Here is a 15,526-nt window from a genome sequence, read left to right on the forward strand (position 1 = left end):
CTTGCATAATACATGTGATTGTAGCTGGGAAATTATGACACTCTTCTCCTTAATTCCCAAGGTCCAGTCCTAAATCTTCTTTCCTTTTATAACAAATTAATGATTTCATCCAATACTATGGCTTTAAATATCATTTACTCTAATGTTCCTAAAATTGCTTCTCCAGTTTAAACATTTCCTGAATTCCAGACTCCTTGAGGCAACTACCCATTCAATGTTTCCATTTAGATGTCTAAGAGGCACTTGGCAACTTAACATTTCCAAAATCGATTTTCCTTTCTCTATACCTATTTATTCTCCAGCCTTCTCTACCTCATTTGATGCCAACTCCATTGTACCAGTTGTTCAGGCTCAAAACACTTGGAGTCACTTTGACATCTTCTCTTTCCCTAACACCCTATTTCCATTAGGAAATCCATTCAGCTCTATCCTTAATATAACCTGAATTCGAACACTTCTCTCCACTTCAACTTCTGCCACCCTTTTCTCAGCTACATCATCGCTTGCCTGGAATACTGGAAAAGACTCCTAACTGATCTAGCCCTTTTGCAGTCTAATCTTAACACAGCTGCCCGAGTGAGTGATCCTACTAAAACCAAAGTAGGATCTTGTCCATTTTCTTTGTAGCACTGTCTTAGGTCTTCCCATATCACTCAGAGTAACAGCCAGAGAACTCATATAAGCCCTCAAGCACCATGTGACCTGGTCCTGGTTACTTCTCTCCTCTTATTTACTCTTATTTACTCTGCTTTAGCCACGCTGGCCTCCTTGCTATTTCTCCTAACACCACTCTTGCTCCCACTTCAGGGTCTTTGCACTTGCTGGTCAGTCTGGAATGCTCCTTCTTCACATTCATACACTTACTGCTCTCAGTTCTTTCAAGTCACTACTCAAAAATCTACTTTCCAGTGAGATCTTATCAGCTACCATCCTATGCACAATATCAACAATACCACCCAACATTCCAGTCTTGTTCTAGTATTTTCTCCTTTGCATTTATCATTCCTAATATACCATATATTTAATTCATTTATATTGTATAGTACTTGTTTCTCCACTGAAATGTGAACCAATGACAAAAGGATTTTTGGTGCTTTGTTTACTATTATTTTGTTCATGATGGGTTTAATATATATAAATATTTTAATAAATAAAATAAAATAGTTTGCAATTTGAATGTGTTAATATTCAATAACTCTAATGCTCTGTTTTCTTTTATCATGATTTACAGCAACAGTTTTTAAGGATTCTTATATTTACTTTCCAAAGACCAAAATGAATATTGAGCAAGAGAATTTAACTTACAGATCTCAAGACATTTAATATGTACTTAATAAACCTCAAATTATATTTTGCCTCCCTTGAACTTTCTAGATGACAAAATTGTTATCCATTTAGTTAAATTACTTTCCTCATATACTATCTTCAACTTCGCAGCATGTTTCTTCTAGGGTTGAAACTGAATCACTGTTTTCCACACATGGCAGGTCTTCACACTCCCTTTTGCTACCTTAGTTTACTTTCTTTTACTTTTTTTCCCCAGAACCTTAATACATTTGTTCCTGTCATAATTAATTTTAACCCAAGCATGCCTAGTCCAGGTAAATTTTATGTATGAGTAGGAGTAAATTTTGGAGATTACATATTATACTTATACTGAAATTAATCTGAATTTATTCATTCTGTTCCATATGTATTGCAACCATACCTGGTAATAATGAAAAATAGAGAGGAATTTACTTGAATTTAGGCAATCATTCAGCAGAGTAACCCATATTCTGGGCTGTTTGAAAATTAAAACAATTCACCTATGAGTTCCTTCTTAAAAATCACTTTGGTAAAGTAGTTTAGGGAAATTTTTTTTTATAATTTTGTAATGAAATATGTAGAAAAAGACAAAGAAAATAACCAATTTATAAATATTGGTTTTCTTGGTGTGGTGACATAGTGATTTGTATTTTTCTTTTTGCAAATATATATATACATATATATATTTCCAAATTCTTAGAATGAATATGTATAATTTTATGATCAGAAAACTTAAACACTAATTATATCCAATTCTATTTAGCAATCAACTTAAATTCTCTATATAAACAATCTTTTTAGTCATATATATTAACTTACCAGTGATACTCCTTCATCATTTTTCTCATTAACATTTCCTCCAGAGGACAGGAAGTGTTTGACATCATTTAACATACTCATTGGTCTCTGAAGCTTCATCTGGCGCAGGGAAGTCAGATCCACTCCTGGGGGGGATAAAGAGCCTTTCAAGCAGATTCTTCTAAGCTACTGGGGATCAAAAATTAGTTTTCTTATATATTCTTTCAACAGATTTTTATGGCCTCTCTTCACCTATTAATATGAAATCACACTCAAAGCAGAGAAAATGTTCTTCTGTTATATCCCAGGGACTCTAATACAGGGCCTTGTACATGGAAGGTTGTCAGTGAATATTTCTTTTAGTGTAATCACCAAGACACATAGCTCAAAGTATTTTAAAGCATATGAAATGAAGCAAGATATAAAAATACAGTCTCTGTGCTCTATGATTTCCTGGCCAAAATGTTGCTCCTAAACGCAATGTAGTCTCCTGGAATAGAAAAATAACTAGTGGAAAAACTAGGAAAATCTGAATAAAGCTTGTAATTTAGTTAATAGCATTGTACCAATATTAATTTCTTATTTTTCATTCAAGTTCCATGGTTATGTAAATTGCTAACTTTAGAGAATTGTGGCAAAAGGTAGTAGGTACTCTCTGCATTTTGCAACTGTTCTGTAGATGTAAAATTTTTTCAAAGTGAAATGTTTTCTTAACAATGCCCCAAGTGAGTATTTCAAGACTATTAAAGTTAATGAAGATAAATAAAACTAAAATTAAGTAAAGAACACATAGTCTGACTTGACTGAAGTGCATAGAGGATTCAGCTCTACTCACAGTCTGTTTATATTTCTACTCAGAATTTATTTTAACATGAGCTTGTATGATAGTATAATCTCCATGGTAGTTTATCTCTCTCCATCCCCATTTCCTAGCATTCGTTCCTGGACATAATAAGCATTTATGAAAGGGAAATAATTCGCCTCCTTCCAAGTGAAAATGATGATGATGATGATGATGGTGATCTTTCTGTCAGAAAGTGTTTGCTATGAAGCAACCTCTCTTGTAGCACTTTCTGTCTCCTTTCTGATTTAGTCTTTGCCCTGAACATTGAGAAGAGGCATGGCACAGTGGCCCAAGCAAAAATGCTGGAGCAATGTTCCTGCCTGTGACAGGTCTGTGACCTACTCCTGCAGGAGTGAACTTGGGTTTCAGCCTCCTCAAACACTCAGGTAATAATACCCCGAAGTGGTGAAGCTATAGCTAGTATTTATTAAGATCTGTGTGGCAGATACCACATTAAGCATTTTGCATATATGTTGTCACTTTTTCCCTTATAATAATACTCTGTGTACCTTACTCCAGAGTGGATGTATATGGATAAAAGAACATAAGGGCTCAAGAGTTAACCTGTCTAATTTTTATCACTGTGCCTATTGCCTACTATTTTTGCCATTTTGGGCAAGTAATTTATCCGCTACCTCAGTTTCTTTGCCTGAAAAATAGGGCTAATAATTCTTGCTTAATGAGTTGTTATAAGAACGAATTAAAATACCTAAAGTGTATAAAGCAATATTTAGCTTGGGGAAAGCACTTCATAAATGTAAGCCATTAGTATTGCCTTCTGGCATATGGATTAAATCATTTAAGTGTGTTTATCTTGGCAATAAGGAGGCTATGACTAAGCAAAGTGCAATATTTAAATACCATAGTGTAGGTTGTTTCAAATACTATGTTCAAAGCTATTCTACTTTAGAAGAAGTATGAAGTGGGAATACCCTTAACCACACCTCAGCTTATGAGCATCATATGCCATTTCAGAAGAACTAAGAGATTTCCCTTATAGGGATATATGAGGTCTGCTATGAGTCAACTAAACTGCTGCTCTTCTCTTTCACTTAGAATAATGGATTTTTTTTTTTTGCCTGATATTAACATCTTGTAACATTAACATTTATTTGTTCAGTTTCAAAGAAAAACAGACTTATATATGCAATATTACCTATATTCACATTTCACATTAGTTTTCACTATGCTATGCAGTTCCATGTTACATTTTTTAGCTTTCCTTCTAGTGATATACATGACCTTAGACTTTCCCTTTCAACCACAGTCACACATGTATAATAGCACCAATACTACTGTGTTGCTAGTTACCAACATTATGATGTGTTTTACCTTTCACTTCCAAAGTTAACAAACCACCTTTTTAAAAACAATTCTGCACAGAATCTTTCCATTCTCTAACTTCATTTTATTTTCTGGTGACCTATATTCTAGTTATTAACTCCGATGAGTTTACACAATATATTTAGTTCATAAGAGCACAATCATACAGTATTTGTCCTTTTGTGTCTGGCTTGCCTCACTCAGCAGAATGTCCTCCAGGTTCATTAAACTGTCATATACTTCACTATTTCATTTTTTCTTACATCTGCATAATATTCAATCATGTGCAATTTTTTTATCCATTCATTGGATAATTACTACGATTATGGAAGGTGACATGTGATTTGATTTTGGAAAATATTATTTCTCATATATGAGCATTCTATTTTGCATGTTGAAATAGCAGAAGGCAATGGTTTTCTTACTTTAAAGTTACATTATTTTGATAACTTTTATAATTAAAATGAATTATTCAGAAAAGACCACATTTTTACTGAAATATATGTACTTTTAGATAATTTATTTAACCATGAATGAAAACTGAAAATTTAATGAGAGAAATAGAATAGATCCCATGATGAAAAACATAAAAATTAAAACAGAGAGATAAGATGTCACTCACTGCAGATTCATTTACAGTAAAACAGACTATGGGAAAACAATCTATTTCTGGTCATTGTTGTGAAGATACCAGAGAAGAATATTATGACTGTGTGTCCTATTATTTTAAAAGTTCATATTGAATCAAATATGATGCCAAAAAATGTAATATTTAGGTTTTGTTGTATGTTTAGGGAAAAAAAAACACAAATCTATTTTTTTGTGATATAATATAACAGAAATTTACTCTCTTCTCGGTTAAACAGATTTCTCGATTTATTTCTGGATAAAACCAACCAATATGGCTAGCAGGCCAGCATAAGTCTATTTTATAGTTGTAATAGGCAAAAAATTCTTTAAAGAAAACAGTTTTATTCTCACACTGTCTTCTAAAAAATTAATTACAAGATTTGCTTAGATTTATTTTTAACAGCATTCTGGTAACTTCTTTTAATTTAGGAATTAAAAAACAAAATATTTTGTCTGATATTCTCAAGTTATTAATTACATGGGATGCTATTACTATTGCTTGATCCCATTGACAATATAAACAGATGGTTGTCCAAAACTGAAATAATATTATATTAACACCTCAAGCTAAACTTATCCCTACCTGACCCCCCTCCTTAACTAAAAACTTGACCCTGTGCCTCCTAAGGTCATATTGTTTTTGGAACAACCCAACCTTTCCTTGCCTCCACTCTCCATTCTGCAATGGAGTTATGGTATGTCATTATTATAAATGAGTTTATGCAGTAATGGACAACTGGAAATATCCCTCTCATTTTACAAAGAAGGGAGCCTCATCTCTGTTTTCCTACTTTTCTCTACCTCCTTGCCTTTGCATATGCCTTGATCACCCTGACCAACTTGGTTTCCCTAGGACATCATAATCCCTCACCTAAAGCTTAGCTTAAGTGAAACCTTTTGGTAAATTATCCTTCATCCTCATTATTTTTATAGGCTCTGCACCTCTGATTTTATTCATTAACATTTGTTATTCTATCATTCCATTATACATAAAACATTAGTTTTGTCCTCAAAAAAACAATCATTTTCAATTCACTATGACATAGTGTGATTAGATTCTTTAAGTTCCTAAAAAGTAACAGCTAATCCAAATTTTTGTCCTCATGAAAAAACTCCCAAAAGATTCAAGGCCTGAAGAAAACAAAAGAGTTGAACAGGTAAACAAAGAAAGATGGTTCTGGCAAAAAGAAATATGTGTGTTCAAGCTGGACGTATATTATTATTACCTTCCATCTCATTCCAGCCTCCTAACCCTGACAACAGACATAACCTGGGACTCTCCCAAGCAAATTGGGATGCACTGTCAAACTAACTATGGGTGATTCTGAAGAGGTTGATGCCAGCACAAACTTTTGGATGAACTCCATTAAGCAGAAGAAAGATATAATGAACTTTGTGAAATGATTAATCTGGGAGTAGTCTCAAAAATGGTGGGGATGGAGACAGGGATCAGTTTAGGAGGCCATGGTAATAATCCAAATAGAAAACAGATATTTAGCTAAGGAAGTAACAACATGGTTAGTGAAGTGTGCATAAGGAAACAGGATCTGTATGTTTGGTGACAATTATATGTGATGGATTTAGGAGAAGAAAAGTGATTTTTAGATACCTGTATTCTTGGTTGTAAAGGTAGAATATGGAACATAGATAAAGTATGAAATATAATGAGTTCCATATCGGACATGTTATTTCAAATTGTCTGATATCCATGTTAAGATACTTAATAAAATTGCATCTACAGAGCTGAAGTTCCTAAAAGATATCAAAGCTAGTGGTATATCCTTAGGTACAGCAGGAGCTAACTAACCTAAGGAAGAAGATGAAATAATCTAGGAAGAGTATGTGAAGTAATCAGAGAACACAAAGATGAAGCCCTTGGAATAACCAGCATATAAGGATACTACTGGGGAAGTCAGAGATACCATCTCCCAGCCCTTGCCTACCATCCCCAACTCCATCCCACCCCCATCCCCCACTCCCTACCCATGCCTCCTTTTCTTTGTGTACAGGTATTTCAGTATGTTTCCATTTCACAGCCAGGAAGAGACATTAGGTCTAATGGAATGGCCTGATTGTACCCTAAATCCAAAACTGGGGACAAGTCGTACCAGATACTTAGCAGGGTGGGAGTCTATACAAAGGTTGCTTGACACATGCTTTTTGCTCAGTAGCAAGCCCACCTTCCCCTGAGGTTGTACAAGTACCCTGACTCTGTATAGACATCTCTCCTCTCAGAGCAAAGTGGAACATGTAGAACTGCCACCTACCTACATTGAACCAAGCAGTTGACCTCCCAGGAAGACTGGCCATGATGGGATCTCTTCCCCTGCTCTTTTGGACCCTTTGTACTGTGTAAGTAACAAAGTGGTGATTGGTTAAGAGTCTCCTTTGTTCCCACAATGAACCATGTAGCAACATGCTCTGCAGATGCTTGGAGTACAACTGAAGCATCCAAAGGAAATTACATAGCAGCTCCAAGAGAGGGAATAAAGCTATGGAAAGATCATAGCAGAAGATAGAGAGTTTTAATAGGAGAGTGTGATCAAGGTGCTCAAATGTCGCAGAGAAATGAAGAAACATATTAGAATGGAAAAGCAATTACCAGACAGAAAAGTAAAGGATGCAATGGTGATCATTGTGGGAGACAAGCCAACCTTCAGTAGGCTGCATAAAAGCTGGGGATAAACTCAGAAGAATAAATGTGAACATTTTTTCTAAAAGAATGTATTGGAAAGGAGGGAGAAAGGACAGTAGGTAATGATATATGTAGAGCCAAGTAGAGGAAAAGATTTTCAGGGACTTGTGTATCTTTTTTTTTTTCATGCCAATCTTTTGTCCTGAACCACCTTGAGCCCTCACTGCAGTGCTTTCTTTCCTGTGCACTCATTTCATAATCAATTGCTTTCCTTGAATGCCAGCTGGTTTGCCGTGCACTAGAGATCCAATATTCATCAAATGCTCAATCAGCCCTCTGTGGTTGTCTCATTTTACACACTGGGAAGCTCAGGCAGTGAACTGAGGCTAATTGCCAGACCCAAGTTTATAATGGAAGTTGGTGGTGACAGTACAATTAGAACTTGTGACCAGTGATCTTCCATGTAATCAACTTGTTCACGACCTTGCTTGCCTCCTGCCACTTTCTTCCTGATGTGACAGTATGATATGTATTCCAATTTGAAACTGTACAATTCAGAGTAAAATTCGAGGATGACAACCATGTAGTTACAGTAACGCAATGATAAAATACCAAGAACCAAATAATAATAAACTCATCTTGGAATATCAGAAATTACTAATGACCTCAGCCCATTCTGTTACTGCAGATAATTCTAAAAGAACACCAACAAGAGGCCAGAGAATAAATTGAATTATACAGTGTTTACTAGGAACTATGACAGATGATACAGATAAGTAGGAGGGAGACTGACATAAACAGAACCAGATTGAGAATGAGGTGGAAGATGAAACAGATGGATGGGAAAGCAGAGGCCATAGAACAGCGGTGAAAAATGGAAAACAAAATTAAAGATTTAAGAGTAATTAAATTGAATTTGTTCCAGCAAACATGCATTTTACAAACTGCCAGCGAAAGCTGTGGTTGTGACTGATTTCCTCCTAACCATTCAAGAGTCAGTACCTACCTCTTAGTTTTCTTCTAAGTCTTTTTTTAACCAATCTCCCAAAGAAATGTAATTTGTTTGGTTTTGTTTTTTAATTTCATAGGATAGAAAATACTGGTTTTGCAAATACTACAAATTTCCTATCATATAAAGTCCTTTTGTGAGTCTAAAAGTTTATAAATCACGTTAATCCTTTTGCAAATAAAGGCTTCTAAATTTATTTTTAAAATTACTACTGTAGGTTTTAGAAACTCAAAACAATAAGAAATTCAGGGAAAAGTAATCATAGAGAACTGGCACAGCCAAATCAAACACGGCAAAGCCTTTTATGGAAATTCAGAATTGTGCGTTATGTGCAAAGTTTTGCAAAGATTCAGATAATAAACTTCCCAACAGGGAAATTTGCATAGCCTCATTCCCTTTAGAAGTAACCTCATCAGTCTCCAGCAAGTCACGGTTAACCAGAGTTGAAGAAAGCAAGGACTCTCATGTAGAAGAAAATACTAAGAAATGAAAGAGATGCAGAGTAGATGATCAACTGTACCACACAACCTGTGTCCCAGGGCTGCTTTTGTCACGGAGAAGACTAGATGACCTTCAGTATCTCTGTGAGGCCCGCAGCTTTCTCATTTCCGTAACAAAGGTAACGGTTCTTACCTTGCTTTCAGAATTAATCAGACCATGTTTTTTTAGAAATCATGGCTCTTAAGCACTAATTATTTTATTCTAAGCCATTCTTAGAATAAACCTTTTGGGGAAAAAAAAGGCAATCTGGAGGAGGTGAAGAGCACAGAGAACAATGAAGCAGATGTAATGGGTTTTGTGGGTTTTTTTGTGTTTTTTTTAGAGGAAAGAAAGATCCAGAAGCATTATGTGGCTCAAAATGTTTAAGCTTTTTCTCTGACAAAGGTCATACTACAAGCCGATAGAATTACTTTTTTATGTTATTTATGCCTAAGCAGCAGAAGAAAAGGGAAATAAAAGGAGGTACATACTTTAATAACACTTTAGTTTAATACCATATCTGGTTCAGGGATGCAAATACCTCCTGTTTTCTCAGTGCTGAACTTACTCATGAAATTATACGCTGGCTCTGTGTAATTAAACACTCTGTCAGCAAACACATTTGGGGGCTCACACTCATCTTTTCAGACCAGCACCATGATCACGGGACTTTCCTCTGACATTTGTGTTTCTAAGCGTCACAAACAGTGGGATTCAGGGATGCTGCACAAACTGTCCTTGACTGTAGCCTTAACTTTACCGTGTAATCCTTAGTAGAGCCATCAGCTCCTAGGAGATTATGGTTCAGATGACCTTGCTCTCATTAACCAAAAATTCAATTGTCCTGGTTCACTTCTTTTCCCCTCCCAGTGGAGAACAGATTACAATTACAAACCCAGTCCCACTAATTATGGACTTTAAATTCCTGTTAAAATGTTCCTTCATTGTCGGCCCCTCGATTTCTGCTGGCTTGCAAAACTGCATTGGCTAAACCAACAATGAACTGCAGAGAGCAATGGAACAAAAAAAAAAAAAAAAAAAGAAGAGATAAAACCTTATTTTGTATAATCTATACGAAATACTTGTATAAACCCCAAAGGATGTAAGCATGCCTATACAATAAATATATACTTATTCTCTATCAATCTTTCTTTTGATCTACCTTTCCACAGTTCTTGAAAACATCCACCTACCATTTTCATCCAGATAGGTCAATAAGATACAGCTTGATTCTGTCCCTTCTACAGCATAATCTAATGGGATATTTCCATTGACATCCTGGAGAAGGACATTGGCTCCAGCCTATATGTGAGAAAGAAAAAATAAATAGCATTCATTACACATCCTGTTAAAATAGAGAGCAGATTAGAAGTTACAATTCCTTCTTAGTTAGGAAACAGTACCAGGAAAAGCTTATATCAGGTATAACCCTGAAGAGTCATGTAGGAAAATAGAATTATTTTTATGATAAATATATGAAATAACTTGTGAGAAACTCTCAGGGTCTAAAAATGTTCCACTGACTTTTGCAAGAGACCTTAGCACCAAACAAGTTTCCCCAATCCTCTTGTTAAACCCCAAATTTCTAATCAATGACTGCTGAACTTCACTTCTGTACTGGCTGTCCTATATCCCATCTTGTTTTCTACACAACAGAAATGCTTCCAGACCTTCTGAGAATTTGGATGGTGAAAGTTAGTTCTCTGAAGAAGGTAAACCTTGACTGACCTTCTTCCCCATTCTACCCTATAAAATCCTAGGCTTCTTGCTCTCCTCAGAAACTCATCTTCAAAGTCATTCTCACACTAAAATATTTTAACAAAGGCTTGGGCTAATGGCTTTTGGTTGGGGTTTCCCCTTCAAAAAACTGTTTATAACAAAAAAATACATAATATGGAGGTATTAATGGATTAAGTATATTAAGTATGGCTCATTTCCCTCTTTTTAGCTTAGGCCTTTGTCAGCACAGTATCACTGAGGATGTTTGCTTCATCCATTGGCTAGCCCTAGCTTAAAAACAGTGACAGATGTGCTTTCACTCTCAAAAAATTGATCACAGAAATTACCACTGTTGCTTCACATGCTTTAATGAGCCCTATTAAATTTATCAGGTGTATGTAATGCTTTCCTTCCAAGGGCATGGCAAGTACATTCACCCATCGTCCAAAGTTTACCATATACCTCCCAAGACACAGCATTAAACTCAGCTCACATTAATTAGCTCCCCTATTCCTTTTACTGAATATGATTCTGTTGCAATGTTAGCATAGCTCATATAATTTCTAAATTCATACCTTCACACAAAATACATTAAAATTCAGGGTTTTGCCTGCTGTCATTCTATATATAAAAACAGCTTTCCTATACATAAGCAAGTCTGCAGAGATTTTCAGAGGAACTGCTCTAAAATACATTTTAAAAAAGCAAAACAAACAAAAAAGTAAGCTAAGTGATAAAATATCCTATCCCTTAATATCTTCTGTCAAGATACGTTGTGTCGATTACCACATGATGCTAATGGTACCATATTTTATTTTCTATAAACCATATAAAGATACTCCCCTATTTAAAGAGAGCAAGTTATATATTCCAGATTTCCACTTATTAAAGGAAAGCATGTAACTTTAAGCACCTAAAAACTTCAATTTTTTTTCTTAAGGTGTTTAATTTGGATTTAGTTATTCCAAGTTCGAAAAGAATTACTTGAAGCATATTCTTAAGCAGACTTTGCTAATAATTGTTTTCTCAGTCTCCAAGCACAAGAATAAGGGCTTGCATAACTACTCATATGTCAATTGTTAAAGAATCAATTAAGGGACAGAAATACAGGGAGTCATTATTGATTTCAGTATCTAATTATAAAATATAGTACCACCCCACTAATAGGTGGGAAATAGTCAAGTTAATTTCAGTTAAAGATAAATACATATAAAATATCATTCCCAACATATTAAAGGCCAAAAAGTGTCTAGTGAGGTATTTGCAGCAGCCCAAAACAAATAACCAAATGCCCTCTATTACCCTTATTAGAAAAAAAAGTGCAACCTGCCATGAGATGTATAAGAGAACCTTGTATAAATCTGTTTCTTAAAATAATAATAATAAAACAAAATACATTTATGAAAGTGTAAGTGGAAACTGGACATACCCATGAAAGATACTCCCCCAAAATATGTATCCAATTAATTTATTTTCAGGCAATTTTCTACTAGTTTTTTAAAGACTAACTTTTGAAAGTATCCTAGGGAAACCCTACAGTGCTTTCTCTATTGCTTACAACCAAATATATGAGAATGAAAAGAATTTTTTTTTCACAACTGTACCCTGCATCTTCAAGGACAAACTCCAAAGAACTGATAAACTTTCAAATGAATTAGACCAAAGTCAGCACACTGTTTTCAGGGAAAGACAAATAAACCCACAGTAGTCCTAAAAAGAAAAATGAAACTGAAAATAACTGGGAAAAAAGTATGATACATAATGGCTCAAAAGGACCATCAAAAGCAGTCAGCAATAATAGATGTCCATGATCTTGTGTGTTACCTACTCCCTCTGTGCCCATCTGTTTTGTTTTTTTTTAAGCTTTTTAATAGTGTTGAACTAGGCACTTTGGCAGGAATACTATTTTGTAAGGATCATTCAGAAAGCAACTCCTGTCTCATGCCACAATATTTAGACTCCCCAAAGAAACGGGTAAAAAAATTTCTTAGACCTTGCTACCCCAGACCTTTGATTATTGGTCCCTCTTTCCAAAGCTGAGACATGACAATTGAAAGTCCTTCAGCAATCAGGGAGAAAGGATGCCTGCTAGGATGTGCACCAGCAGAAACCACTTTCAGAGTGAACTACCCTTGACCAACACCAGTAAAAGGTGCTGCAGACTAACTCCATGTATTGGCAAAAGGATATCTCTTTTTACACTTGAGTCGGATCAACTAGAAGACAGCTGAGCATCGATCTGCCAAAGTTCTAGATGAGAACTTTGAGAACTGGAGCAGGAGGTCAATGCCTCTCTGGTCTCAAACAGAGACTTTTCCACAGGTTTCCATTGTTCAAGCAGAGAGAGAAAACTAAAAGCACATTAAGCCTTTACTATGATTAAAGTGTACTGTGAGATTTTAATGATTGTAAATTTGGGAGGTTATAAAATTCTTGTAGGCTTTATTACAACGATTTAAAAGTTTATAACAGTTGAAATTATATTTCAACACATTTTTATAACTCCCTCTGTAAACTTCATGTGGCCAGTAATTACTACTATGGGAGCATAAAAATGTTTATGTGTAGCATTGCTGCCATGCTAAATAGCAAAACAAAATATGTTAAACAAACAAAATATGTAAGAAAGAAAAAGCAATCATCAAATTCTAAGTGAGTCAGGTGTGAACAGCATTTATAGAGTCTAATTGTACTAATGGAATCACTATGTATTGATTTGACAAAGATTTGATATGATGATATGGGGAAGATGGGCACATGGGCAGAGGGTATCTAACAAGGTCTGAACTTTTATGAATAGAGAGCCAAGTCCTCATCTTCCATACTGAAGATGGAAAGTCAAAGTGAAGCAATTTAAGCATAGTTATTTAGCATGTTATGGATATAAAATCCAGAGGAAGCACCTAATTAGTTAAAAATGGTTGTCCCTGGGAAGGGAAATGAGAATGAAAGGACTGAGGGGAGTATTGGTGTCTCCCAAGAAGCCTTGCAAAACTATTTAAAATATGCATAAATATGACTCTAATAAAAACCTAAAGTGAAAAGTAAAAGAAATAATATCATGCCTAAAATATTTATGTAATGGTATATTTTATTTATTGTTATAATAATGAAATAATATAATAATATAGTAACAATTTTTTTGAAGTATTGAACATTTGTATAAAATGTCTACTAGGAGACATTTTAAGGACTACTGAATTAAAGATATGTGTATAATGCAACTGCCCATCATTAAAAAGTATAATACAGAAGAAAATTTTAAAGCCTAGAGGAATACAGAAAATGTATATGAAAAGGAGGTAACCAAGCTCTACATATGGTATCATATAAGTTTTGTATGATTTTTTTATGTGTGTGCAGTGAGGCAAAGAAGGGATTGATTATGACATACATCAAAACATATTAAGTGACTATTTATTTCAATTTTCTACTTTATATTTATATATTGTCTTTTCTAATTTGTACAAATAAATATATTTATATTGAGGAAATTTTTTTCAAAATAAAAATTGAACAAAACTATCAAACAAGATGAAAACACATAACCAATCTCTTGAGTCCAAAGTAAGTTTCAAATCTATAAATTGAAAGGTGAGAAGTAAAACTTTAGATAATCTAACAATTGTCTGATGAGCTACTTGAGTAATATGTGAATCAATTAATGGCCAGAATGTAAGTAAAAGTCAACAGTCCAATTAAAAGATAAAATTTCATGAACAAACATAAGGGTTTCTGAGAAAAGAAATCATGGTTTCCAGGGTCAGTAAAAACTCCCATGTGGTTAGGATACGCAATTTCAAGGTATTATAAAACCATGCATACTACATTTCCTACTACCTCCCTGTGCTATGGTTATGTGTGCACCAAGTTACTTTCTAAGTTCTCTGAAGGGACCCAGCCACATAGCTACATAGTAAATATTTACTGACTAAAGCTCTGCCTGAAAAGAACCAGTGCCCTCCTGCCTCATTAATCATTCATTTAATTATTCTCCAATACTGGTTGGTTTCACTCCATATCTGCTATAAGAAAAATGTGGCCTTTTTTCCGGGTGTATTTACCAACCTACTGGAAATACAAGCAGCTGTTACTTTCTGCCCCTTAATGCTTGGTATTAATGGCCTTCAGGTATAACTTACTTCAAATGCTGTATATGGTAGCAGCATCTACATTTCTTTTTCTTTCTTTAGTCTAGAATTTCAATCACAGTTTTAATGTTTCACGCTGTAATATTTTTATACATATGAAGGAAAAACCATGAAAAGTTTTATCTGTCTTTACATCTAAAGCTTGGGATGTGGTTTGCAACTTGCTTTGAGTTAGCTTTTCTGATAATTTTTTGTTAGATGATTAGCATCCACTGTTAATTATAGTGTTTGAATTGCCAAGAGGGACATTCTCAAAGCATTTTTCCCCTTCACTTTCATGATAATACAAACTTCTGGTTTCTTTTTAAATCTGGCTTCTCTTTCTCCATCTTCTTTGCAGCCTCCTGTTTCTCTAAAAATCTCTTAGTTTATTCAGAACTTTTTGCAAATGTTCTTTTATTTTCAGTCTTCACATATTCACAGTTGATCCGATTCACTCCAAGTCTTCTGTAACCATAATATGCAAATATGACTTTTCTCTCCTGAGTTTAGGATCAGCTGCTGGCTAGACTTCTGGAGACGCTGACCTTAATAGTCCAGGTGGATCTCACTACCCTCTCATGTAAAAAGGTTTCTTCCTGTTGTTTGTTTTCTTGGTAAATTGCTCCATCCTTCCCAATTCCCCCCGA

The 15,526-nt window shown here is 34.8% G+C and overlaps 1 protein-coding gene across 9 annotated transcripts in view; it reads right to left on the reverse strand.

Moving 5' to 3' along the window:
• Positions 1-15,526, reverse strand: part of MYO16 (myosin XVI) — a 732,830-nt gene that overhangs the window by 428,550 nt on the left and 288,754 nt on the right. For all 9 annotated transcript variants that reach the window (XM_058276443.2, XM_058276441.2, XM_058276437.2 and 6 more), the window contains exons 5-6: positions 10,221-10,329; positions 2,128-2,252 (exon numbers count right to left, since the gene is read on the reverse strand). In XM_058276443.2, coding sequence (XP_058132426.1) covers positions 2,128-2,252; positions 10,221-10,329 — 234 coding nt within the window. The remainder of the gene's footprint in view (positions 1-2,127; positions 2,253-10,220; positions 10,330-15,526) is intronic.

Source organism: Dasypus novemcinctus, chromosome 15 (assembly GCF_030445035.2).
Source record: "Dasypus novemcinctus isolate mDasNov1 chromosome 15, mDasNov1.1.hap2, whole genome shotgun sequence".
Classification (NCBI taxonomy): Eukaryota; Metazoa; Chordata; class Mammalia; order Cingulata; family Dasypodidae; genus Dasypus; species Dasypus novemcinctus.